Source organism: Lontra canadensis, unplaced genomic scaffold (assembly GCF_010015895.1).
Source record: "Lontra canadensis isolate GAN:19392208 unplaced genomic scaffold, GSC_riverotter_1.0 scaffold71, whole genome shotgun sequence".
Lineage (NCBI taxonomy): Eukaryota > Metazoa > Chordata > Mammalia > Carnivora > Mustelidae > Lontra > Lontra canadensis.
In genome coordinates, this window is record NW_022631065.1 from 10,887,003 (window position 1) to 10,913,495 (window position 26,493).

General features: G+C 46.6%; 3 protein-coding genes across 6 annotated transcripts in view; 2 read left to right on the forward strand and 1 right to left on the reverse strand.

The window, feature by feature from the left end:
- Positions 1–85: 85 nt before the first annotated feature.
- The window catches only part of WDR54 (WD repeat domain 54), a 32,380-nt gene continuing 5,972 nt past the window's right edge, over positions 86–26,493 (reverse strand). The window contains exons 1-10 of one of the 3 annotated variants that reach the window (XM_032880770.1): positions 3,753–3,833; positions 3,149–3,426; positions 2,921–2,983; positions 2,428–2,494; positions 2,282–2,335; positions 1,825–1,952; positions 848–948; positions 611–773; positions 350–424; positions 86–272 (exon numbers count right to left, since the gene is read on the reverse strand). In XM_032880770.1, the coding sequence (XP_032736661.1) occupies positions 141–272; positions 350–424; positions 611–773; positions 848–948; positions 1,825–1,952; positions 2,282–2,335; positions 2,428–2,494; positions 2,921–2,983; positions 3,149–3,370 (1,005 nt within the window). In that variant the 5' untranslated portion in view covers positions 3,371–3,426; positions 3,753–3,833 and the 3' untranslated portion in view covers positions 86–140. Of the gene's footprint in view, positions 273–349; positions 425–610; positions 774–847; positions 949–1,824; positions 1,953–2,281; positions 2,336–2,427; positions 2,495–2,920; positions 2,984–3,148; positions 3,427–3,752; positions 3,834–26,493 lie in introns of those variants that run through there. The other 2 variants (XM_032880772.1, XM_032880771.1) reach the window with 2 other exon arrangements.
- Positions 3,942–10,210, forward strand: CUNH2orf81 (chromosome unknown C2orf81 homolog). 2 transcript variants are annotated; one of them, XM_032880752.1, is made up of 4 exons: positions 3,942–4,033; positions 7,786–8,016; positions 8,110–8,331; positions 8,483–10,210. In XM_032880752.1, exons 1-4 carry the CDS (start codon positions 4,016–4,018, stop codon positions 9,887–9,889), a joined length of 1,878 nt encoding a protein of 625 aa, XP_032736643.1. In that variant the 5' UTR covers positions 3,942–4,015; the 3' UTR covers positions 9,890–10,210. The 2 variants fall into 2 exon arrangements, with proteins under 2 accessions (XP_032736643.1, XP_032736644.1); XM_032880753.1 differs by having other exon boundaries at positions 7,786–7,869.
- Positions 10,447–16,030, forward strand: LOC116881163 (retinol dehydrogenase 12-like). The gene is made up of 6 exons (XM_032880773.1): positions 10,447–10,772; positions 10,907–11,146; positions 11,379–11,468; positions 14,345–14,533; positions 15,028–15,134; positions 15,249–16,030. Exons 1-6 carry the CDS (start codon positions 10,595–10,597, stop codon positions 15,435–15,437), a joined length of 993 nt encoding a protein of 330 aa, XP_032736664.1. The 5' UTR covers positions 10,447–10,594; the 3' UTR covers positions 15,438–16,030.

Here is a 26,493-nt window from a genome sequence, read left to right on the forward strand (position 1 = left end):
TCTCCGCTTGGTCTGGAACTGCCCCCTCCCCTCATCCCTGGAGCTTAGTTGACCGGTCTGTGATACTGAGTAATCAGACAAGGGCTGGGTGGAGGGTTACTTTATAAATACCACAAGGAGAAAGGAGGGCTGCTCTTCTCTCACACACTGCTGAATCTCAGGATCTCAGCAAGGTCATAGCCAGTCACAGCAAAGGAGCTGCCTGAGGGGTCACAGAATCGGGCCCCGCACACCTGGGTGTCAGGCACACACTCACCATGACAGTGTTCCACCTGGGGGAGAAGAGGGCTGCTCAGGGCATGCTGCCTCATGCGCGGACCCCCCTTCCCACTCCTCCCACAACACACACCTCAGTGCGGCCACTCTCTGGGCTTCTGCTCAGCTTCCAGATGTGTACAAAGGTGTCCTCGGCTGCAGAGAGAAGCTATAAAACCAAAGGTGGGAGGATGAGTGGGCATTAGCAGGTGCTGAGGGGACGAGTATAGGCTGGAGTGCCTGGCCCAGGCACCCAGGGAGAGGGCTCCACTGAGAAACAGACAAGCCTGTGGAGTTCCTCTCAATGTCCCAGCACCAGGGACACAGGTACGTAGGGATGGAGGAGGAGACTGACCTTGCCCACCTCGGGAGCCAGGTCCAGGGCACAGATGGCCCGGGCGTGGGCGCTGATCTGGACGTGCAGAGTTCCTGTACTGGCCTCATATAGACGCACTTGCCCATCGCCATAGCCTGCTGCTACTGTCCCATGCCACAGCTGCACAGAAGGGCATGGGACCCTGCAAGGGTGATAAACCAGTTTAATTTCCTCTGACCCCTCAGGAAGGCGTCCACCCCCTTCCGCCTCACCTACCCAAATCCTGGAATTTGGGTCACTAATTTGAACTTGGGCCCTGACCGCCAGACACACAGCAAGCCTGAGTTATCTGCTGTCACCACGTCAGCCATGCAGTCCTGAGGAGAAAAGCAGGATCAGTCCTTCCCTTCCTCCCCTGCTGGGTCCTATATACAGGGCAGGAGGGGAAGGGAGGTAGCATCTGCATCTTTGCCTCTCCAGGGAAAGGGCAATATGTGGAGCCCTTATCGGCTGGATGCGGGGTTCCCTCGGGATGCATAAAGTGCCTCCCTTGCATTCCTTAGAATTTCACTCCCCAGACCTGCAAACCACGTGTGAGGAGCGGGGTATATAACCGCCCTCACTGGATGGATGAGGAAGCTGAGGCCCCAGTGTTATGATCTGGAGGTCCTGCAGTAAGCCAGTCACAGTCATGACTAGAGTCCAGGCCCCTGGACAGTCCCCAACCCCAGGCAACAAACATAGTCCCTGGGCCCAGCGCTGGGTCAGGTGCAATGGAGGATATGAATGAGAACGTACATACCCTGTTCTCAAGAGGTTTGTAATCCAATTAGGGAGACAAGAGTTGTCTTTGAGGCTAGTACCAATTCAGGGCTCAGCTAAGGGAGATCAGTGGGAGCAGGAATAGGGGGATGGCTTCCTGAAGAGAGTGGCACTGGAGGTGGGCAGGACTTGGCAAGTCCAGAAAAGGAAGCTGCACACGTCAGAGTTGGAAAGTATCTTAGACACCATCTGTCCCAACTCCTCAGTTCACACCAGGACTGAAAAGTGTTCGTGAGCTATTAAATGCCACGTAAGTGGAAAATCCGATTTCATCACTGGACTTGAGGTTGCTGAAGCCTGGGAAAGGGCAGCAATTTGCCCAAAGTGATCCAGCTGCTTAGCAGTGGAGTCAATTCTTAAACCCAGGTCTGCCGCCCGCCAAAGTGGGAGGCTCCCAGGCTCACTGGAATAAGTAGGGGGAATCCACTCACCTGTCCCTGGGCAGGCTCGGTCGCAATGTCTGTGACTGATGTCTGGTGCCCAGCCAGCTCTTCACTTAGTACAATGTTGGGACCCTTGGCTGGGATGTCAAACACCAACACCCGGCCCGACCACGTTCCTGCAGAACCAGTGCCCCACTGATGGCTTCCTGATCCTCCCGCGTCTCCAACCACCACACATAGCACTCCCTCCACCCCAGAAACCTCTGTAGCAAACCCACCACTCACTGCTCCAACAGCTCCGCTCCTCGGTTGACTACAATTACTCTATCCTATCCTGCTCCTCTGAAGCCTGCCATGGCTTTCTGCAGTCTCTATAAGAGCCCCCTTCACTCCCACCCTTCCCTCTAACCTTCAAAAATTCCCTCAAACCTTCAGCATCATCCCGGGCAAAGCCTGCACCCCTATGCCGTAGCACCCCCCAATGCCCTGCCTTTGGCCCCCTTACCCACACAGATGAAGCGGCCACTGGAAGCAATTCCTCGGGCAAACACAGCCTGTACTGAGTATGAAAGGGGAAAACTATTAGAAATAGCACCTCCGCCGGCCCCACCAAATACTCCCTACCCCCACCCCACTCAGTCCTGCAGGTACCTGGAGATGCATCTCCAGAGTCCAGTGCATGCCAATAGACCATGACAGAGCCATCTGACTCGTACATCTGGAAGACAAGAGCAAGGATGGGGGCACATCCAGCTGACTTTTGCAGAGCTATGCTGAGTAGTTCACATACAGGTTAGCCTTAGAGTCGCACTCCCCTGAGCTGACAAACCATGTGTGAGAAGCAGGTATATAACCCTTGAAACAACTGTGGGAGGCAGGCACTACTTTTATTTCCATCTCAGGACACTGAGGCTCTGAGAAGTTAATTAAATTGCCTGAGGTCATACAGCTAGTAAAGGGGCAGGTATAGGAGATAGCACTTGGGAACTGGAAAAGATGGAAGGAATGAAGATGAGAAATAAGGAAGAATGGGCTAAACATGTAAAAAGTTTGTAAGTGTTTAGAGGTAAGTGGGGAAGTATTTTCGGGCCTGGGGGAAGAGTTGAAAAGACTCTCGTGGGGGAGGATAGGAAGCTCTTCTTACCTGTATTCCTCTATGTGAGGTGAGTACCAGCAACACTCGGAAGGGGAGGACACACCAATGGACCTATAGGGAAATGGCCCAGAGTAGGAAGAAGTGGTCAGACTGAAGGACAGAGGTCTCCAGAGTGGAAAATCAGAGGGTTAGGGAAGACCTATTCCTGAGGCTTGGAAAGAAAGGACAGAGATGAGGACTGGGTTCAGCAACACCATTCTCAATTCAATGCCTCACCTGGGTGATAAGTGGAGGGCTCACTCCGGCACCCTCCTTAGCGTGGAGCTGGCGCTGGGCCAAGGGGACACCCTCAGGAGCAGCGCTGAGAAGCTGGGCGCTGGGTCCATGGACTACCCCAAAATGTGTGAGGTTTCGGGAGGGCACCTGCAGCACACTGAGGTTATTGCACAGGGGTGCGGCCGAACCTCGAAGGGGAATCGGGCGCTCCCGGCGGAACATCCTAGCGGAGAAAGGTCCAAATCACAGGCGCGCAGGAAACACGACAGTGGTGATTCCTGCGGGAGGAATGGGGGGTGCTGTCGTGAGGCACTGAAGGAGACCACTGAGGTCAGAATGTGATGGGGGAACCCGAGGACTGCAACAGGGGAGTCCGGCGTGGGGAGGTCTTGTGGAGCAGGAAAGGGGAGCCCCAGAGCTGCGTTAATGGGGCGATGGGGAAATCCCAGAGGAGGAACGGTGATGGCACAGGACCTGGTGGCGCCAAGCGCCCGAGCGAAGGCAGATGAGGCAGGGTAGCCCCCAGACCCTTCTTCTCTCAGCTGGCTCCCCGAACCCCCCGGCCCGGGCCAGAAGTCACACCCGCAGCCCCAGGGTGGCTTGCCTGACTCGGGGAATCGATCGGTCCCTCCGAACCCGCCGCCACCATAGAGACGACGCACGCACGCACGGCCATTGGGCGGAGCCGAGCAACCCAAACGTGCGGAGCGCGGCGCGGTTGCCAGGGCAACCGTGAGCGGGGCGAGGCTCTCTCCTCTAGGTCCGGGGCTAGGTGCAAGGCGCGGTTGCTTGGGAGACGGTTAGGCGGAGGTGGCAGCATCAAGGAAGGGAAGCCGAAGCAGCGGGGTTGGAGCGACAGCTGCGGCAATGGCTCACGAAGGCTCGGTGAGCTTCAGCTCAGATGGGGGTGGGCCAGAGTCGGACTGGCTTTTAAGGTCGGCGTGGGGAACCGTGGGTCCGCCCCACGCCAGCCGCCGCCAGCCCACCACGCGGGCGTACATGGCGACCAAGGAAGCCACGTCGGTTTGGGGCAGAAAATCTGCACCTGCACCACGCACACTAACACGCTTTGTCACACTCGGAACCTGAAGGAAAAAGTCAAATGTATGGTTCAGTGCCCAAGAACGGGAATTGACTTTGGAAGCAGCTAAGGCATGTAGTAAGTCTCTTACACTGAGGCACCCATTCAAATGGATAAGCCAGAATTGGTCGGGCACTGGGGAGAGGTGTTTCTAAATAAACTCCCTTTCAAGGATTTTAGGAGGAAGGAATGGGTTAAACAACAGCTCTGAGGCTGTATTTGAAAGTCAAGTTGTTTAAAAGCCAGACTTTTTTTTTTTTTTTAAAGATTTATTTTTATTTGAGAGCGAGAGAGCCCACGAGAGACAGGGAGTTGTGGAGGGGCAGAGGGAGAAGGAGAGAGAAAATCTCAAGCGGACTCCGCGCTGACTGGGAGCTCCATGCAGGGGCTTGATCTCACCACTGTGAGATCATGACCAGAGCCAAAATCAAGAGTGGAGGCTTAACCTACTGAGCCACCCAGCTGCCCCCCAAACCAAGAAATTTTTAAATAAAACAGATTTGAGGAGACTTTGTGCGATAATATCTCTGGCCTCTAGAGGCTACATCTAGGTACAGTCACCGTCAGGAGTGGCAGATGAGAGGCTGGGAGGGTAAGTCTAAGGAACTGGCTCTCCTCTCCCAGCTCTACCTGCCTGGACTGGTCTGTGGGCTATTCCCTGGGCTTGCCACCAGGGCTGTTTTCATTAGCAGAGAAAGGAAATGAGGCTTAAGGGACTTTGAGTTCAGTGTAATGTTTAGGAAACAACAGATATGACAGAGAATGAATTTGAGGGGACGTCTCATAGGAGGCAATAAGGTTGGGGTGAGGAGGTAAAGTTTGGAAAGATTACTTTTAGAGGTAAATTTTGGAAGGAACCAAGTGAAGGGAGACATGTAGGAAAGGAGAAGGCTCCCAAGAATCTTCCTATAAGTTTCCTATGTCCCTAAAATGAATTTATGTAACTAGTTTTTTTCTTTTATATGATTTTTTTTATTACAAAAGGACACAGACTCATTGTAGAGAACTTACAAGATAGAGCGCAAGAAAGAAACATATCCACTGTGACAATTTTGATGTTTTCCTTTTCTTTAACATATACTGATTTATACATCAGAGTTGACACTTGGTATGTAATTTTGTATACTGTTTCTTTCATTTATCATTACCTATATTGCAAATTCTTCCTAAAATTATCTTTAATCATTGCATAATATTCCTTAGTATAGAGGGCACACAATTAGCCATATATTCTCTTTTTGTTAGATATTTTCAATATTCTGCTATTATAAATGACAGCAGAGGGTCTATTGGAGGGTCTACTGGAGGATATAATTTTATTTTCATTTCAGGATATGCCTTTGGATGTGTTCATAAAATTGGAATTGATATTTTTGAAGGTTGGACATCTTTTCAAATGTTTATTAGTCATTTACAGTTCCATTTTTTGTGTAATGTTATGTCCTTTGCTTATTATCCTTGGGGTCTTATGATTTTATTTTTTATGTGGGTTTTTAATATACTTGGGGATATTTATCCTTTTTCATATTTTTTGCAATTTTTTCTTTTATTTTGGAAAGCAGGATAAAGTCAGGCTCTAGAGTCAGACAGACCTACATATGAATTATGATTTCACTACTACCTTGCTGTGTGATCTGGACAAATTCTGTAAAATGGGGATAAAAATAGTATGTAGTCTAAAAATGTAGGACTTGAGTCAGTGTTTGTAACTGATATGCTTAGGTGCCAGTAAATGGTAACTACTGTCAACTTGTAATTAGGAGTGTCTTAAAAATAAGTACAGGAAGGTGTGCCTGGGTGGCTCAGTCATTAAGCATCTGCCTGCTGTCTCTTTCTGTCAAATAAATGAATAAAATAAAAATTTTTAAAAAGTACAGGAAAATTTTGCCTATATGTATGTAACTCTCTAGCTATTTTTTTTTAAGATTTTATTTATTTATTTGACAGAGATCACAGTAGGCAGGAGAGGCAGGCAGAGAGAGGAAGAAGCAGGCTCCCTGCCCGGGCAGAGAACCCGATTCGGGGCTCGATCCCAGGACTCTGGGATCACGACCTGAGCCGAAGGCAGAGGCTTTAACCCACTGAGCCACCCAGGCGCCCCTCTCTAGCTATTTCTTTATTATTTCTTTTTTTAAAGATTTTATTTATTTGACACACAGAGAGAGATCACAAGTAGGCAGAGAGGCAGGCAGAGAGAGAGAGGGAAGCAGGCTCCCTGCTGAGCGGAGAGCCCGATGTGGGGCTCAATCCCAGGACCCTGGGATCATGAGCTGCACCGAAGGCAGAGGCTTAACCCACTGAGCCACCCAAGTACCCTCTTTATTATTTCTTACATAATTTTTATGCTTCGGCAGTTTTTTTCTCACCCAGAGATTATATGACAATTTAATCTATTTTTCCTACATTTTATTTTTTGCTTATATTTTTGTTTTATTTGTGTGTGTGTGTGTGTGTGTGTGTGTGTGTGTGTGTGTGTATCCTTTAATCCATTATTTAGATGAGTGTTGTAAAATGATCATCATCTAAGTTGATTTGGGGGAGAGAAGGAGACTAGTGTTCTTTAAACACTAACCATTTATTGACTTATCCTTAATTTTTCTGAACTCTCAAGAACTTTGAACCTTTTGAACTAGTGCCAATAGCAAGAGACTGTGGTGTTAGAGCTCTACATAGCCAGGGTGTACTCTGTAATCTCAATCAAGCGCTGGTTAACCTGTGTCCTTCCAGTTTCTTTGTAAAATGGGTTTAGTGAGCTGTCATGAAAATTAAATTAGCAGGGTTCCTGGGTGGCTCAGATGGTTAAGCATCTGCCTTTGGCTCAAGTCATGATCCCAGAGTCCTGGGATCAAGCCAGCATCCAGCTTCCTGCTTGGTGGGGAGCCTGCCTCTCCCTCTACTGCCCCCTGCTGGTGCTCTCTCACTCAAATAAATAAATAAAATTTTTTAAAAAATTAAAAAAAATGAAAATTGAATTAGTTAGGCCAGGGGTGCCTGGCTAGATCAGTCAGTTAAGCCTCCTACTCTTGATTTGAGCTCAGGTCATAATCTCAGGGTCCAGAGATCAAGCCCCATGTCCAACTCCCCACTCAGCAGGGAGTCTCCTCCCACTCAGCAGGGATTTTCTCCTTCTGCCCCTCCCCCCAATAAATAAATAAACTTTTTAATGATTTTATTTATTTATTTGACAGAGAGAGACACAGTGAAAAGGAAACATAAGCAGGGGGAGTGGGAGAGGGAGAAGCAGGCTTCCCACCAAGCAGAGAACCCGATGCAGTGCCCAATCCCAGGAGCCCAGGATCATGATCCAAGCCAAAGGCAGACGCCCAATGACTGAGCCACCCAGGCACCCCTAAATAGATAAATATTAAAAAAGTAAATTACCAAGGTCAAATATCTAAAATAAATTTGACATGTAGTAGGCTGTTAGTAAATTTCTCCTTTCAAAAGGCTTTTCCTTCCTACTGGACGGCTTGAGAAAGCTTCCTCCTAGTCTATAGCTGCTTCTCCATTCCACTTATCTGTTTCCTGCCCTGATTGCCCTGTTCTTTCCTCACAGAGGCAGGAGAGACAGATCCGGGACCGTGGGGTGACCCGATCCAAGGCAGAAAAGACGCGGCCCCCTACAGTGCAGGCGCCACAGGTGGACATCGTGCCTGGGCGGCTCACGGAGGCTGAATGGATGGCACTCATGGCTCTGGAGGAGGGAGAGGATGTTGTGGGGGACATCTTGGCTGATCTGCTGGCGCGAGTCATGGACTCTGCCTTCAAAGTCTACTTGACCCAGCAGGTGCCTGGATCCAGGTTCTCCAGACCCATCTCCACCCACACCCACCCATCCATCCAGCCCACTCTGGGCTGAGATCCTTTCTCATCTCCACAGTGCATTCCATTCACCATTAGCCAGGCCCGGGAGGCCATGCTGCAGATCACTGAGTGGCGCTTCCTAGCCAGGGATGAGGGAGAATCAGCAGTGGCTGAGGACCCCACGTGGGGCGAGGATGAGGAACCGTTGGCATGCACGACAGATGCCTGGGCTCAGGGATCAGTGCCTGTGCTGCATGCCCCCGCCTCCATGAGCCCAGAGGAGACTTTCCAAAACGAGGTAAGCCCAACCCCCAGCTCCCTCTGATCCCCACACCCCTACCCTGAGCCCCACCGAGCCTCTCTGGACTCCTCTACCCTTAGTTCCTGTCTCCTCTTTCCAAGGTCTCACTATGTACCCTCTACCCCCTACTCCCAATGCATTTCTCTAGGACCAAGGGAGCGAGGATCGGATGTCTCTAGGAACATGGTGGATGGGGAGAGGCTCTCAGGAGCAGATGGAATCTTGGGAACATTCTCCAGAGCTGCCAGTCACTCAGGGCCCGCCACCTACCCCAGAGCTGTTTCAGGACACAGGGTCCCAGGGTCCTTTAGAGGACTTGGACGTCCAGGCCAGAGACCACCAGGCCACAGTGCGGTCCTTGAAAGCGAGCCGCCAATCGTCGGTGGAGATGGCTCCCAATGGCAGTGTCCACCCTTCTATGGAGCTGTCCCAGGTAGCCAGCACCCAGGCCTTGACCCAGGCGGCACAGCCCGGGGGCTCCCAGTTCTCGCTGGAGGGCCTCTATTGTTGCACGTCCCAGCCACACGTATCTGGGGACTGGCTGAAGCTCAAGGAGGAGGACGTTCCTCTCATCGAGGAGGATGTGCCCCTCATCGACTCGGGCGTGTTGGGGATTGGCCTCTCTGCGGGCAGCCCCACCACGCTCCTCCCCTCGGCCTCATTAGAGCCACAGCAGCCTAGGTTGGAGGACCCGCTGCGGAGCCGGCCTCGCTATAGGATGGGTCGCAAGACTGGGGTGCGTCTGGACCCCAGGCGCCTGCCGCGCCACTGGGTGCGCCCTCTGGCCGAGGTTCTGGTTCCGGACGCCGAGGCACGCCCCTTGGAAGCCTACCGCGGGCGCCAGAGGGTCAGGAAGACCAAGACTCCTGAGGCTCCCGCTAGATCCCTAGCGCCCAGACCTGGTGCCCATGTCTCCCCGACAGTTTTCTTCTCTCTCCCGCCTAGCGTTCATTTCCCTGCCTTGGGCCTGGGCCCTGGCCTCCAATCCCCAACTTTAAGCCTAGGCCTACCATCACCAGGCTTTGGGTCAAAGTTGCCCTTTCCCAAACCTGGGCTTGGCTTTCTTGCCACTCATCTGGCTTTCTCTGATCTGGCCCGGAGCCCCAAACCCAAACTGTGGCCTGGTGCCAAGTGGCCCAGTGGCTGGGAGGGGGAGGCTGAGTTGCTGGGTGAGATATGGGCTGGCCGCAGCCGCGTAAATCCACAGGGCCTGGATCCCGGCGACCGGGAGGGTCAGGATCCTCGCAGGGGGCCATATACGGTACCCCGAGTCCTTGAGGCCACGTCCCAGGTGATGTGGAAGCCCATGTTGCTGCCTGACGCAATGAAGCTGGCTCCTGGTGTGAGCATGTGGAACCCAACCACCCAGGTGCTGCTCAGGGCTGCAGCACCCCAGCAGGAGGACAGGGAAAGTGGCACCTCTCTTCCCATTGAGCAGCAGCCCATCCAGACAGGTGTCCCAAATCCTCAGGTGTCCGTGAGACAAATAATGAAGAACCCAAAGCCCAAAGTGTGGTCACTCCTCCCCGAGCACCTACCCTATTCTGGGCCCTAAAGCTCAGGTGGTGCGTTCCTTCTTTCTGCTTGCCCAATAAACACCTGAGTTGCCTGAAGAGTTGACCTGATGTCTTTGTCGGTTTCTTCCAAGGGCGCTCAATCAGGAGCAGTTGCCCTACAGTCCTAGAAGGATACAGAACACTGGTTCCAGGGAATGACCCCGTTTCCACCCTTGGGAGACCCTGCACTGGGTCACTGTTGCTCCCCAGCAGTGGCATTCTGGAGAACCGTCCCCCTCTCCCCAGAGGAGTAGACATAAGGGCTGCAAGAGGGGTCTGTCTCCGTTGGAATCACTCAGTCTCCTTGCAGTAGGGGCTGCTTAAGCATACATTGATTAAAGATGGGGGATTTGCTATCTTGCCTCTCCAACACCTGCAATTCACCAATCCAGCTTAGAGTGAAAGTCCAAGTTTCACTTGGAGACAACCATCAGCCTATACACACTTCAAAGAAGCACTGGCTCTGGGCTAAAGAGAGCCGTGAGGCAATCAAATGTCCAAAACTTGCAATTTAAGGTGGAATTTACTCCCCAGTCCAAACAGCATGTTTGAGCAAATCTGAGAGTGAGTAGCCTCTTTAAATTTTGTGTCCTAGGCACTACCCCAGCCTGATTACTAATCTGCATTCAGCTTTGACTAGTTCCTCCCCAGTTTACCTCCACCACAGCCCAGCTCCCCTGGTGGCAGACCACCAAGTCTTTGCTATGGCACTGTGGTTACTACTCAGCACCCTGGTCTGGAGCCCTGGGTCTGTCCTGCTCATGCTGGTTCTCCTGCTTCGACTAAGTGTGTGGTTCTGGCATGAGTATCATCTTTGGGACCTCCAGCAGTGCTCCACAGACCTAACTGGGAAGACAGCAGTGGTGACCGGTGCCAACAGTGGTGAGTGCTCTTCTCATCCTGTGGCCTCACTAGGTGCCTCAGGCCCCAGTGGCGCCAGGAGGGAGGGTGGGGGCGAGGACCAGCCTCTCTGGTCACTCCCCAGGCTAGGCTACTCTGAAGCTGCTCTCCTCCAGGCATAGGGAAGGCTGTATCCCAGGAGCTGGCCCGCCGTGGGGCCCGTGTGATCCTTGCCTGCCGGAACCAGGAGCGTGGACAGCAAGCCCTGTCTGAGATCCAAGTAGTCTCAAAGGGTAACTGCCTCCTGCTCGGCCAGGTGGACTTGAGCTCAATGGCCTCCATCCGGAGCTTTGTCCGGTGGCTTCTGCAGGAGTCTCCTGAGATACACCTGCTGGTTAACAATGCTGCAATCTGTGGTATGTTTCCCCCGGACTCATCTCAGGAGCCTCCTTTCCAGTTCAGGGACCCTAAAACAGGCATCCACCAAACCTAACCTGTGCACCCTGCTGAAAAACCTGGAATTCATACACGACCCTAAAAACCTGAATTCATACTTGCCATGTTCTGTGGCATTTCTGTTAAATGCCAATTTGTCTCCCAGATCTCGTCTCCTTCCATTACCTCACCTGTGTTCTCATTTCCTCCCAGGAATCCCCAAGACACTAACCCCAGAGGGCCTTGATTTGACCTTTGCTACCAACTATGTTGGGCCCTTCCTGCTTACAAATCTACTCCAAGGTAAGGGAGAATGGGGTACCTCCCTCCTGTGCCACCCTTGCTTCTCCATTCCCCTGGCATTTTCGTGGTTTACTGTCCCCATGGCCACTTCCTTCCGCTTGGCACCAGCTGCTCACTGAGTGATGACCCGATATGCTTTCCCCCCTCACACAGCAGGGGAACCCAGCTGACACAAGTCAGGAGTAGGAGGCTGGTAATAAAATCAGTGAGCCCCAAATACAACCAGCGAGAGGGTTTAAGATCCCACCTCTCCTTCCCCCAGATCTGCATTTTAGCTAGACCAGTAGAGTCAGTCATCCCAACAAAAGCTTCTTAAGGGGAGCACTAGACCACTAGGAACATAGACACCAAGAAGCCCAACTTCCTGCTCTCAAACAGCTCAAGAACCACCAGGAATCTAGACAGAACGCATCTATCTCTTGGGCTTGAGTCCTTTGATTTTCTGATTTTTTAATTCTTTCCGAGCAAGGAAGTAAACCTCCTGGGGAGGCTGGGACAGAATGAGGGGCAGGTGCCTTCTTCCTAACATTTTCTCCTGGACTGTGTAATAGCCTCTTTAAAATAAAATCAATTGTTTGGGTTAGGTAATATGTGTCCAAAACACAAAATTGAAAGTGTACAAAAGGGATTACGTTTTTAAAAATTCTCCTCTCCTTGAAAATGAGCTACCATTCCCCTCTTGAGAGGCAATTCGTGTTGCCAGGATCTCATGGACTCCTTAGCGGCCGATTAAATGAGCCCCAACTGGAAAGAGAACAAAGAGCAAGGCAAAACTCTATGGGCTCTCAAGTAGTAACTTTCCCCCTTTTGACAAATTGTAACATCCTGTCTACAGCTTGCCTAGTCCTATTTTCTCAAAACTTGTCTTCTCTCCCCCCACCCCCCCGCTCTCTTTCCCTTTATAAAGATTTTATTTATATATTTGTCAGAGAGAGAGAGTGAGAGCACAAGCAGGGGGAGTGGCAGACAGAGGGAAAAGCAGGCTCTCCACTGAGCAAGGAGTCTGATGCAGGAGTCAATCCCAGGACCGCCCGAGTCAAAATCAGACACTTAACTGGCTGAGCCACCCAGGCATCCCATCTCCTCCCCTTCTTCATTCTTTCTCCTGCTTGTAGGAAATCATTATTCACCACATCACTTGCTTAATATCCTTGGAAGGTATTTATCCTTTAGAGGAGAAACTCTAAGCCTGTTCTTTCCATGCACAGACCCCCTGCAGACTAAGAGCCTCACCTTCTCCCCTTCCTTAATCCACGCTCTGCTCTCCAGTAAACAGTCTGTAGCTATGCTCTGTAGCTCTTGGACCTTGTTCCCCCCCCCCCCCCCCCGCCCCTCTGGCTCTGCTTTTGGCACATGTGCTTGTTTCTATGAGGAATATCCTTTCCTGCTCTTTTAGCTGACTTAACTTTAGTTCCTCTGCCAGGACTCAGCACAGATATCACCTGTGCTGTGGATCCTGCCAATGCCTCCCCCAGCGGCCCCCCCAACTTGCAGGGCTCCCCCCACCCTTGTGTACATTCCTGTTCCCGCATCAACACTGTTCCATGAGGATCTGTCTCCAACTAGGCTGTGAGCCCCTTTGGTCTTTATGTCACTATGCCTGCAAATCTCAGGTCTGTTTTCTTTAAGAATAATTTTCTCCCCAACAAATTTTGCCTAAATACCACCTGTTCGGTTTTTCATTTGTGATTCGTAATCTAAATGTACGGCTCAAAATAGTTCTGGCATTTTCAACACCGTAAACTCGTATGTGACAACTACTATTTTTCATATTTTATATGATCCAAATTTTGTATAGATAGAGATATATAGTGAGGTACTTTTTAAAAAGATTTAGCTTATGCTATTTTTTTTAAAGATTTTTTTTTAATTTATTTGACAGATCACAAGTAGGCAGAGAGGCAGGCAAAGAGAGAGAGGACGAGGAGGCAGGCTTCCTGCTGAGCAGAGAGCCCAAAGCGGGACTCGATCCAGGACCCTGAGATCATGACCTGAGCCGAAGGCAGAGGCTTTAACCACTGAGCCACCCAGGCGCCCCAAGATTTAACTTATACCATTGATTGTAATTTTATTTTCGTTACCCTGGAAGATAGCTGGGTTTTTAAAGATTTTATTTATTTATTTGTCAGAGAAAGAAAGAAAGAGAGAGAAAGCCCAAGCAGGGAGAGCTGCAGGCAAAGGGAGAAGCAGGCTCCCCACTGAGCAAGGAGCCTGATGTGGGACTCCATCTCAGGAGCCTGATGTGGGACTCGATCTCAGAACCCTGGGATCATGAGCTGAGCTGAAAGTAGATCCTTAACCAACTGAGCCACCCAGGCCTCCGAGAGCTGGTTTAAAACACACACACACACACACACACACACACACACACACACACACTTTCCCAAGTATCTCTAAATACATTTCTTCCCCCTTCAATCCAGCACCCTTATGTCCTTAGTATCTGTCTTGGTGTCTACCATAATCCAGATACCTAATGAACGTTTGTGTGACATATACGCCAAAGATCGCTTTCACAGTGTCTCCAACCTCTGCTTTTCTCTCTTAGCCACCAGTGAGGTAAAACATAAACAGGGATCAATTAAAGCAACTCCAGCAGACAAGTGGAAGAAAAGCAAGATAAAAATCCAAATACTACAATAAAAGAGGAGAAAAAAACATTGGGAAAGCAACTAATGAAAATGAAGACTTTGTTTACATTAAGCTGTCCTGTGCTTAGCCTGGGGAACATGGGGTGTGGGGCTCAGTGACCCTATCTTGAAAGCCCTGGATGGTCTCTGCTCTCTTGGAGTCTCCTAGAGAGGCAGGCTGGGGAGTGGGCATGGGAGTTCACTCCAGAACTTGGATTGAAGGAGTGTGGTCCTCTTTTCACCCAGGGGCCCTACAACGGGCAGGGTCAGCCCGGGTAGTGAATGTGTCTTCCTCTCGGCATGCACATGGCTATGTTGATGAGAAACATCTGACAGGGGCTGGGAAGCCTTTGGCTTTTAACCAGAACTACAATTGCAGCAAACTGCTCTTGACCTCCTTCACTGGGGAGCTTGCCCGGAGACTTCAAGGGACAGGTAATTGCCTCTGACACACCCTATTCCTCCATCCCAGTGCCACCTCCAACACTTCACATCTCACCCAACATGTTCTGGCCATAACCTATTCCTAGTGTCCCCCAGGCCAGCTGTTAATCTCCCCACTGGTCATCAGTGCAGTCGATAGTTCCCTCAACCCTGTCTTCAATCTCCTTTTTTGATCTTTCCAACTCTCTTATCACTCACAACAGATCTCTCCTCTCAGTATTCTCCCAAACCAACACCATCCACTGTGTTCACCCAGGGCTTTCCGATACTCCCATCTCCTCACTGGCTTGAATATATCACCTATTTGTGTAAGTTCCAGAGGACTGACTTCCTTGGCACCACCCCTAAATATCTGCTTACCTCTGCCCCACAGACCTGGTAGGATCCTCCAATCGTTGCCCACTGGAGAGCCACACTTACCCCTTTCTTCCCAATATCCCCCTCTCATTTCACTGTGCACTATTATCCATGTCTCCTCCTCTCAGGTGTGACTGTGAACTCTGTGGACCCAGGTGTAGTATACACAGAGATCATGAAGCAGTTCTCTTGGCCATACCGATTCTGCTTCTGGCTCTTCAGCTTCTTCTGTAAGGTGGGTAGGGGAGGAGCCGGCTTAGCCTGAAGAGGGTGGGGCAGCGCTGCGCTTCTGTGTGTCCCCAGCAAGGGAAAGTCAGTTTGGCCTGACTCCCTCTCTTCCCCTCTACAGAACGCCAAACAAGGGGCAATCCCAGTCCTCTACCTGAGCTTGGCAAAGGAGCTGGATGGTGTTTCTGGAAAACATTTTAGCAGTTCCTGTATGATAACTCTTCCCACTAAAACTGCTCGGGATCCTCAAGTGGCCCAAAGGCTCTGGAATGCCACAGTCCAGCTAACAAACCTAGAGAAGATGGACTGACCCTCTGCGACCCCTGCCCTAACTTGCCGTCCTCACAGGCTCCCAGCCCTCCTCTGATCATGCCTTTTGTTTATTGGCTCCAAGTATCAATCATCTTGTCTGGGTAACAATCACTTCCTCTTCCTACTGGCTCAGGGCCATGAAAGCTCAGATTAGCCAGAGGATCGTTTCAGCTTCTAATTTCCTGCCAGTTCTCTGATGGAAGTATTCATCCTGTGGCCCCTAGGATCTGCAAACCTATGGAGTCCCACTTGGTGTTGAGACGGAGTAACAAGCCAAGCAGCAAGATCAGTTAATGCAGGTGCTGGGAGCCCATTGTTTTTCTCCCAGTGTCTTTGTTCTGCCATATACATTTGGGAATCAGCTCTTCAAATCTCAGACACACACAAACCCTTCTGTGATTCCATTGTATCTACTATTTAATTCTTTCCAATATCTTTACAAAATTTTAAATTTTATCCTTAAAGATCTTACACTGGTTTTATTACATTTAATTCAGGTACTACATTTTGATGCTATTGTGAATGATGCTTTCACCTTTGTGTGCTGATTGTCTATTGAATGACTGTAATAAATTATCTAAGTTTCATGAATTATCTGTAGGTGCTTTGATTTTTCTACACAGAAAATCACACTGTCTAGGAAAAATAACAGTTTCAGTTCTTCTCTTTCCACTATTCTTTTATTTCTTTTTCTAGAAGACCTTTATAGATTTTCTAGTATTAAGCCAACCTTGCATTTCTGGTCACTGTGTTGGGTAGACATTGCTAAATGGAGCATACTCAGGTTTTTGTTTAACACTTTGTACCATGTTCATAAATGAGACTGGCCTGCACTTTCTTTCTTTCTTTTTTTTTAAATGTTATTTAAGCCATCTCTACACCCTACGCAGGGCTCCAACTCATGACCCCAAGATGAAGAGTCACACGCTCTTCCAACTGAACCAGCCAGGCACCCCTGGCCTGTACTTTTCTTTACTCATATTGCCATTGACTTGTTTCACTGTCATGGATCTATTCACTTCATAAAATGAATCGGGGATTTGGGCTAGTCCGGGAATATCATCTGAGAAGCAGACGCTAAGTTGGGATTGAATGTACAAGAAACTCTTTAGGGGAAATGGCTGTGAGAGAAATTGGGAAGGAATCTGGGAGAAGCTGAGGGGGCCACCAGACTGGGATCTGAGTCAGACCCTAAGTGAGGGAGGGGAAGAAGTCTGGTTGGGAGCCTCAGAGAGTAATGAAAGGATTTTTTCCATTTTTAAACTCCCTCTCTTATTTTGAAAGTATTAATCTATTTTGGTTCTTTAGTGTTTAATCAAAAAATTTCAACCTGTACATTTGACTTAACAGTCTCCCTTTCTTAAGGATTTTTTTTTTAAGATCTTATTTATTTATTTATTTATTTGACAGATCACAAGTAAGCAGAGAGGCAGGCAGAGAGAGAGGAGGAAGCAGGCTCCCGCTGAGAGCAGAGAGCCAGATGTGGGGCTCGATCCCTGGACCCTGGGATCATGACCTGAGCCAAAGGCAGAGGCTTTAACCCACTGAGCCACCCAGGCGCCCCTTAAGGATTTTATTTATTTTAGAAAGAGGGCTTGCAGCAAGGGGTGGAGGGGCAGAGACAGAATCTCAAGCTAACTCTTCAACGCCTTGCTGAGTGCAGAGCCCAGGAGAGTCTCAATGCTCAAGGCTCCATCTCACAACTCTGAGACTGTGACCTGAGTTGAAACCAAGAACCCGCCGCTTAACCGACTGAGTCATTCAGGTGCTGCAGACTTAACATGTACGTTGTCTCTTTAGTAGGTATTTTTATACTTCTTTCAAACAATACATAGATGTTAGAATTCTTTAACATTAATTATTCTCTTTGAATTTGTATGCTTTTATAATCTGATATTTTGATGATGGTTAGTTTGTTAATTACACAAATCAAATGTATTGTTATTATTTTAAATAGTTCATATTTGTGTAGACTTACCCACATGTTTAATATTTTCTTTTTTTTTTAAGATTTTATTTATTTATTTGACAGATCACAAGTGGGCAGAGAGGCAGGCAGAGAGAGAGGAGGAAACAGGCTTCCGCTGAGCAGAGAGCCAGATGCGGGGCTCCATCCCAGGACCTTGGGATCATGACCTGAGCTGAAAGCAGAGGCTTAACCCACTGAGCCACCCCAGCACCCCCATCCTTTCATATTCTTGTCATGAGGATTTAAGGTACATAGAATTTTACTAAGACAGTCCCCAAGATTCCTACCCGCTGTGTGCACATTTTGTATAATCTCCTCCCCTCCAGTGTGAGCAGAACTCATGAATGTGATGGAATTTCACTCCTGTGATTACCTTATATACTGACAAATGGGATTTGCTGATGTAATTAAACTCTGTCGTCAGCTGACTTTGAATTCACCAAAGGGAAGATTATTGTGGGGGGGCTGACCTAATCAGATGAGCCTTTTAAAAGTGTTCAGGTCTTCCCAGAATTCAGAAAGATCCTCTTGTTTACCATGAAGAAATAAACTGTCACATTGTGGAGGGGAATACCTGGCTTCCAGGAGTAGAAACTTTGGTTCCCCAGCCATAATGAACTGGATTCTGTCTTTGAATCTGGGAGAGGACATAGAGCCCAGATGAGACTGCAACCCTAGGCAACACCATGATTTTACCCTGGTGACACTCTGGGCAAAGGACCCTGCTAATATGTACCCAGCCTCCTGCCACAGAAACCATGAGACCATACATGGGTTCTTTCAAGACACTAAGTGTAGTGATTGGTTATGCAGCAATAGAAGACTCGTATAGGAGCTGATGATAATAAACCTCAGTTTTATTGGCTTGAAAAATTTTTTTTTTTTTTTAGATATTACTTATTTATTTGACACAGAGAGAGAGGTCACAAGCAGGCAGAGAGGCAGGTGGGGGGCGGGGATCAGGCTCCCCGCTGAACAGAGAGCCCCATATGGGCCTCGATCCCAGGGCCCTGAGATTATCACCTGAGCCGAAGGCAGAGGCTTAACCCACTGAGCCACCCAGGTGCCCAAAGATGGAGAGGTAACAGAATGCCATCTTTTTTTTTTTTTTTTAAGATTTTATTTATTTATTTATTTGTCAGAGAGAGAGAGAGAGAGAGAGAGAGAGAGAGAGAGGGCACACAAGCAGGCAGAGTGGCAGGCAGAGGCAGAGAGAGAAGCAGGCTCCCTGCCGAACAAAAAGCCCGATGCGGGACTGGATCCCACGACCCTGGGATCATGACCTGAGCTGAAGGTGGCAGCTTAACTGACTGAGCCACCCAGGTGTCCCCAAAATGGCTTTATTTCACCATTTTTGAAGGATCATTTTGCTGGCTAAGGAATTATAGGCGGGCAGGTGTTATCTTTTAACCCGTTGAAGATAATATTCCTTTGTCTTCTGACTTTCATTGTTGCTATGAGAAGTCAGGGGTTAATCTAACAGTCCTTTATTCTCTCTTGCTCCTTTTATGATGTTATCCTTGTCATCACACTCCTGCAGTTTCACCACTGTTAATCCAGATGTGTATTTCTATTTGTTTATCCTGGAGGCAATCGCTTGGGTTTCCTGAATCTGAGGACATATATGTCTCCTGTATTTCTGTTTGTTTGATAGATTTGACATGTTATCTTTTGCAAATTTAAGGTATACAGTGTGTTACTTTGATACATTTATATATTGTAATATGACTGCTATAGAAGCAATGTTTATCACGTCACATCATTACAGTACAACATTATTGTTTATATCCCTCGTATAGTTCATCAGACCTCTATGGCCTATTTACTACTAATTACAAGTTTATACTCTTAAATACCATTAATCTTATCCTTCCCATCCCCCTCTCCTAGTAACCACCATTTTACTTTGTTTTTTCATAGGTTTGACTTGTTTTAGGTTGCATATATAAATGATGTCATACAGTATTTGTCTTTCTCTGTCTATGTCTCACTAAGCATAAGGTGCTCAACGTCCATCCACATTGTCACAAATGACAAGAGATCCTTTTTTCTCATGGCTGAATAATATGTCATACACATTCATGTGTCTGTATATATATATATATATATGCTCTCTGTATATCATCTTGGAATTTTTTTGGCCACTCATGTGATATACATTCTGGTCCCAAACTGATGTGAGTACAAGCTTATTGTTTCGAATTACCAGAGAGGATTTTCCCCCATTACACCACGACTAAGGATGAGAAGCTTTTATCCTTACTGTTTCCTTTTGTGGAGCACTTTTTTTTTCTTAAGTCACTGTCTGGGGTGTTACTCCTAGACTCCTGGTTTTATGTGCATGTATGTAAGGGGGTAGTAGTTTTCTATTCCAGTCTTCTCTGCTCAACCCCAGATTTGGTCTTCTGTCCCTACTTAAGCCTCTTTAAACCCCAGTTCCAGGCCACCTAAGGGTTGGGTAGCAAACACTGGCTCCAGTGATCATCTGTGCCTTGGGATTTGTAATTTCACATTATCTCTAGCTTCTGAGGAATTCCCTTACTTTCCCACCAATTCATTTAGGCAACGTGGGCAGGTGCGTGTGCGTGTTTGCGTGTGTGTGCGTGCATGTGTGAATGTTGCATTCCAGCATTTTTAGTTGCACTGTATCAGGTGGATTTCCATGATATTTTGTCCTCTATTGCCAGAACTGGAAGCACCCATTTATTCCTTCCTTTGTCCTTCCCTTCCTTCTCTCATGTCTGTATAGCCAGTTATTGCAGCACCATTTGTAGAATAGTGTGTCTCTCTCCCACTGGCCAATAATATAAATTATGACTAATATCAAATGTTCCTATGCATTTGTGTTTGTTTTAGGTCTAGAATCTTTTGTGTTCTAATGGTCTATTTTGTTTTCTGTACCTACATCGGTACCCTATTGCCTTCATTACAGTAACTTTAAAATAACCACAGACACCCCTGAGCTGTGTTCTTTTACTTCAAGAGCTTCTTGGCTATTTTTGGCCCCAGGGCTCTTTTCTACAGATTTACTAATTTGTTAGCATAAACTCCTAGAATATCCTGGTGGGTTATTGACTGGGATTGTTTCAAATACATAAATATGGGATAATAAGTTCCTTGTGACATTGAATTTTCCTGTTCATAAATATGCCATATCTCTCATTCATTTGGACTAAATTTAATGCCTTCCATAAGATTTTATAATTTGGTTATGCACATATTTTGTTAAGCTTATTACCAGGTGCATCAATTTCATTAAAAAATCTATTATTGAGGCACCCAGGTGGCTCAATCCATTAAGGGTCTGCCTTCGGCTCAGGTCACAATCCTGGGGTCCTGGGATTGAGCCCCGCATCGGGTTCCCTGCTCATCTGGGAGTCTACAACTCCCTCTCCCTCTGTTGCTCCCCCTGCTTCTGCTCTGTCTCCCTCTCAAATGAATAAATAAAATATTTAAAAAATTTTTTAAAAATAGAAATTATACTATTTAACTTTTCATTGTTGGTTATGGAAATGTAATTGATTTTTTATGTTGATTTTTACCTCTAGCCACTTTGCTATTTTTAAATCAATTCTAATAATTTTTAGATTCCTCTTTTAAAAACTTATTTTTAATTTTTTAAAGATTTTTTTTAAAGATTTCATTTATTTATTTGACAGAGAGAGATCACAAGTAGGCAGAGAAGCAGGCAGAGAGAGAGGAGGAAGCAGGCTCCCCGCTGAGCAGAGAGCCCAATGTGGGGCTCAATCCCATGACCCTGGGATCATGAGCTGAGCCGAAGGCAGAGGCTTTAACCCACTGAGACACCCACGTGCCCCAATTTTTTAAAGATTTTAATTTTAAATAATCTCTACTCAATGTGGGGCTTGAACTCACAACTCTGAGATCAAGAGTCACATGCTCCATCAATGGAGCCAGCCAGGCACCCCAATAATTTTCAGATTCTTTTGACATTTCCTATGTAGGTCATCATATCATCTGTGAGAAATTACAGTTTAATTTCCTCCTTCTAATCTTTATTTTTAATATTTTTTCTTATTTTATAGTTATGTCCCAAAATACAATGTTGATTAGAACCAGATGTATTAGACATCTCTGTAATTCCTGATTTTAGAGAATCTAATGAGATTTTGTGTACTTTGGTACTCTGATTTAACAAAGTATCTGTATCTATAGATATGGTTTTTCCCATGAATTCTGCAGTAGGATTTGTGTGGTCCTAAGTTCCCACTGTAAGAGGAACTTTTTATGATTGTTCTGGCTTATCCCACATAGTGGGTTCTTAGTACATTGTCCTCAAGGTCCCCTGAGGGGCCACCCTCATGCTGTCTCCACCCTTACCCCAGAAAGAAGTGGGGAAAAGCAGGCCTGGCTCTCCCTGGGCCACCTTGTTTCTTCACACTCTATCAGAGTGTGGTAACAAAGCCAAGTAATGATGAGTTGAACGTTAGGTTCTTTTTTTGAAAAGCTAGAGCTCTCATAAAAGCATGAAAAAGCAGGGGGAAGAAGGGTTGAAGTTCTGCTCTAGACTGATACAAAAGCACTGGCCACATGTAGCTACTGAGTATGTGAAATGTGGCTAACGTGACTAAGAAACGGAATTTTAAAATTTTAATTAAATTTAAGTTTAAAAATGTATAGTCAACCTGGCATTCAAACACTCCTAAATATGTTTGAAACAAGTTGCATATATGAATATGCTTCTTCAATTATAAATTTATATTTATTTAAATTAATTTAACTAACATACAGTGTATTATTAGCTTCAGAGGTAGAATCTAATAATTCATCAGTTGCATATAATACCCAGTGCTCATTCCATCACCCAGTTATCCCATTCTTTCCACCGCCCCTCCAGCAACCCTCAGTTTGTTTCCTATAGTTAAGAGTATTTTATAGTGTGTCTCCCTCTCTGTTTTCTTTTCCTTTTTTTTTTAAGACTTTATTTATTTATTTGACAGACAGAGATCACAAGTAGGCAGAGAGTCAGGCAGAGAGAGAGAGTGGGAAGCAGGTTCCCCGCTGAGCAGAGAGCCTGATGGGGGGCTCGATCCCAAGGACCCTGAGACCATGACCTGAGCCGAAGACAGAGGCTTTAACACACTGAGCCACCCAGGCACCCCTCCCTCTCCGTTTTCATCTTATTTTTCCCCTCCTTTCCCCTATGATCCTCTGTTTTGTTTCTTAAATTCCACATATGAGTGAAATCATATATTTTTCTTTCTCTGTCATATTTCGCTTAGTATAATACTCTCTAGTTCCATCCACATTGTTGTAAGTGACAAGATTTCATTTTTTGATGGCCAAGTAGTATGCCATTGTGTGTGTGTGTGTGTGTGTGTGTGTGTGTATACACCCCACATCTTCTTTATCCATTCATCTGTTGATGGGCATCTGGGCTCTATCCAAATATTTTGGCTATAGTGGACATTGCTGCTATAAACAATGGGGGTGCAGGTGCCCCTTCAAATCATTATGTTTGTGTCTTTGGGGGTAAATACCTAGTAGTGCCATTGCTGGGTCATAGGGTAGCTCCACTTTCAACTTGTTGAGGAACCTCCATACTGTTTTGCAGAATGGCTGCATCAGCTTGCATTTCCACCAACAGTGTAAGAGGGTTCCCCTTTCTCTACATCCTCCCAACACTTGTTGTTTCCTGATTTGTTAATTTTAGCCATTCTGACTGGTGTGAGGTGATATCTCACTGTGGTTTTGATTTGTATTTCCCTGAAGCCAAGTGACATGGAACACTTTTTCATGTGTCTGTTGGCCTTTTGTATGTCTTTGGAGAAATGTCTGTTCATGCCTTCTGCCCATTTTTTTTTTAAGATTTTATTTATTTATTTGACACAGAGAGAGAGATCACAAGTAGGCAGAGAGGCAGGCAGAGAGAGAGGGGGAAGCAGGCTCCCCGCCAAACAGAGAGCCTGATGTCGGGCTCGATCCTGGGACCCTGAGATCAGGACCTGAGCTGAAGGCAGAGGTTTAACCCACTGAGTCACCCAGGCGCCTGGTCTTCTGCCCATTTCTTGATTGGATTATTTGTTCTTTGGGTGTTGAGTTTGATAAATTCTTTATAGATTTTTGGATACTAGCCCTTTATCTGATATGTCATTTGCAAATATCTTCTCTCATTCTATTGGTTGTCTTCTGGTTTTGTTGACTGTTTCCTTTGCTGTGCAAAAGCTTTTTATCTTGATGAAGTCCAAATAGTTCATTTCTGCCTTTGTTTTCCTCGCCTTTGGAGATGTGTCTAATAAGAAGTTACTGCGGCCAAGGTCAAAGAGGTGGTTGCCTGTGTTCTCCTCTAGGATTTTGATGGATTCCTGTCTCACATTTAGGTCTTTCATCCATTTTGAGTCTATTTTTGTGTATGGTGTAAGAAAATGGTCCAATTTCATTCTTCTGCATGTGGCTTGTTCTCTGCCTTTATCCAATCACCTCCCCAAGTCTCTCAACCTGAAAACCATCTCCTCCCCCTAGGAACCAGTATTCTTTTCCTCAAGGGGAGGTTTTCCCCTCTTGGTCCCTTCCCATGTTCTGTAAAGCACAGGATTCCACCCAATGAGCACAGATATTCTCTGTTCAGCATCACAGTTTGGGAGGATGGATTCCAGTCATGCAGATTGGAATTCCTAATCAGAGGGATGCTCAGGCTGGCACCTTTGAAAAAAGACATAGAACAAAGACACTATTAATTTTCCTTGAAGACCATGCAGCCTAATCCAATGTAAAAGAAATAATATTTCTCCTATTAGCACATCCCATCCTTTAGACTCAGGGGCACCCCCTTTTATGGTGCTGACAAGCAGTTGGGTCTTTCCTGTATCCCTACTCCCATTCCAGTCAGGCAAACTGAAGCATGTATGTCATCTTGAACTAAGGGGAGGGCGGTAGAAGTCTGGAAAATTTTTTCCTACAAAGGGAAGGAAAGCAAGTCACAGGCACATGAAAAGAGTAAATTTTGGTGAATAAATAGTTGCTGGGCCATCCAGAAACAAGGAACACAGAAGGAATTTTGATCAAACAAGCCTTGTTATGTTCCTCCCTTTCTACCATTCTTAGTTCATATTGTAATGTAGTTATCTATAAGAGAGCTCTCTTCCTGAAGCAGGTCCTCTATCTAAATTCTTTAAGACAGTTAGGTGGGAGGTCAAAATTTCTTCCTCTCTTGGTCCTTGATTGTTTTTAGTTTGAAATAATCTACATGTCAAAGTGGCACATTTTGGGGCAGACTGCCCTTGGTTCCTAGAGTTGCACAATAATGTAGGTGTACTTAGTTCCACTGAACCATATGCTTAAAAATGGTTAAAATGGGAAGTTTTATGCATGTGTTATCACAATAAAAATTATGTGCATATAGTATCTTTTAGATTAATTTTTATATGCTGTTTCTCTTTGACTGAAGGGGATGGAAGCCATTTCTACTACAATTACAGATGCATTTATTATTTGATCCAGATGTATCCTACCTGTACATACCTGATCACATATGGAGTGTCATATGTACAGGATGATTCATTGTAGCCTTGCTTGCAGCAGCAAAAGCCTGGAAACAAAGTATCCCACTAGAAGAGGCTGGCTCATAAATTATGTATATCCAGACAATATAGTACTATGTAGCTGAAAAAAATAAGAGGGGCACCTGGGTGGCTCAGTTGGTTAAGCATCCAACTCCTGATTTTGGCTCAGGTGATGATCTCAGGGTCATGGGATTGAGTCCCATATCAGGCTTGGGTGTGGGGCCTGCTTGAGATTCTTTCTCCCTCTGCCTCCTCCACCTGCCCCACTCCCCACTTCCTGTGCTTTCTTTCTAAAAAAATAAAAATAAAAATAAACTAAAAAGGAAGATCTCTATTTACCTATTTAGAAAGATCCAGGATATATTAAGTGAAGAAACCGAGACACAAGTGTATATAGCATGCTATCTTTTGCATAACAAATGGGAGGACAAAGACTATATATTCAAATTTGCCTGAATTTGCATAGAACATTGAGAAGATAAACAAACTAAAAACAAAGGTTACCTGTAGTGGGCAAAGGGAAAGAATGGATGGAAACAAAGTCTGAAGGGCGGTTTACTTTGCTTTCTGTTTTGATTTCTGAATTATCCAAATAGATTATCCATTCTATATATTAGAAATATTTAAAAGGTGAAATGGGGAAAAAACAGGGCCATGGTAGAGACGTTGCCCAATTCATCCTTTCTACCATTTATACCTCCACCCCCACCTCCACCTCACCATCAATTTTATGGACTTTTCAGGTTGTTTTCAATGTTAGATTAGCTGAGATAAGCATGACATCACAATGATTATTATTCAGTTTCTTTACATGGGTTCATTTAATTTTCCTAACAACTTGGTAATATGGACAATATCATTAACATTCCCATTTTACAGATGAGGCAACAGGGGAACATGGACGGATTAAGGAACCCACCCAAGACCTCACACAGCCTGTAAATCAAAGTTAGAATTCAAACCCCTCATATATCAAATCCTCCCAACATCTTTGTACAAGTATCTCTGAACACTTGCCCTACTATTTCACTTAACTACACTATTATAAGTGGGTACATTGGGTCAAGGGATTTGTCCTTTTACTGTTTTGTTTTTTTCTTTGTAGATTAGACAAGCCAAAATGCCATTAGGTGCATTTGCGTTATTTTACATTCCCATTGTAAAGGCGTGAGATAACTGTATCCCCATATGGATGACGCCGAGTAGCCGCAAAATTTAAATTTTCTCCTCAAGCTAACTGACGAAATACGGTTATCACTAATGTTTTAATTAGCAGTTTAGCGCTCAAAAGCTTAGGGACACCTGGAGATACATTTGCCCAGAGCAAGGAGTCCTCCAATCCCTAAACGCTGTCTCCCGACGGCCGGCAGAGGGCGCAGGCCTAGAGGCGCTTTTCTCCTGTGGTCCTAACTGGCTGCCCGGGCACAGTGCGCACGCGCACATCTCGCTCCAGGTGTCCAGCTTTGTGCCTGACAGAGGTCTCCTCGGCTGCGCTCAGCGCGCAGTTTTCAACCCCGGCTGGTCTTCGGGGAAGAGTAGCGTGTTCCTGGAGCTGGAGCGTC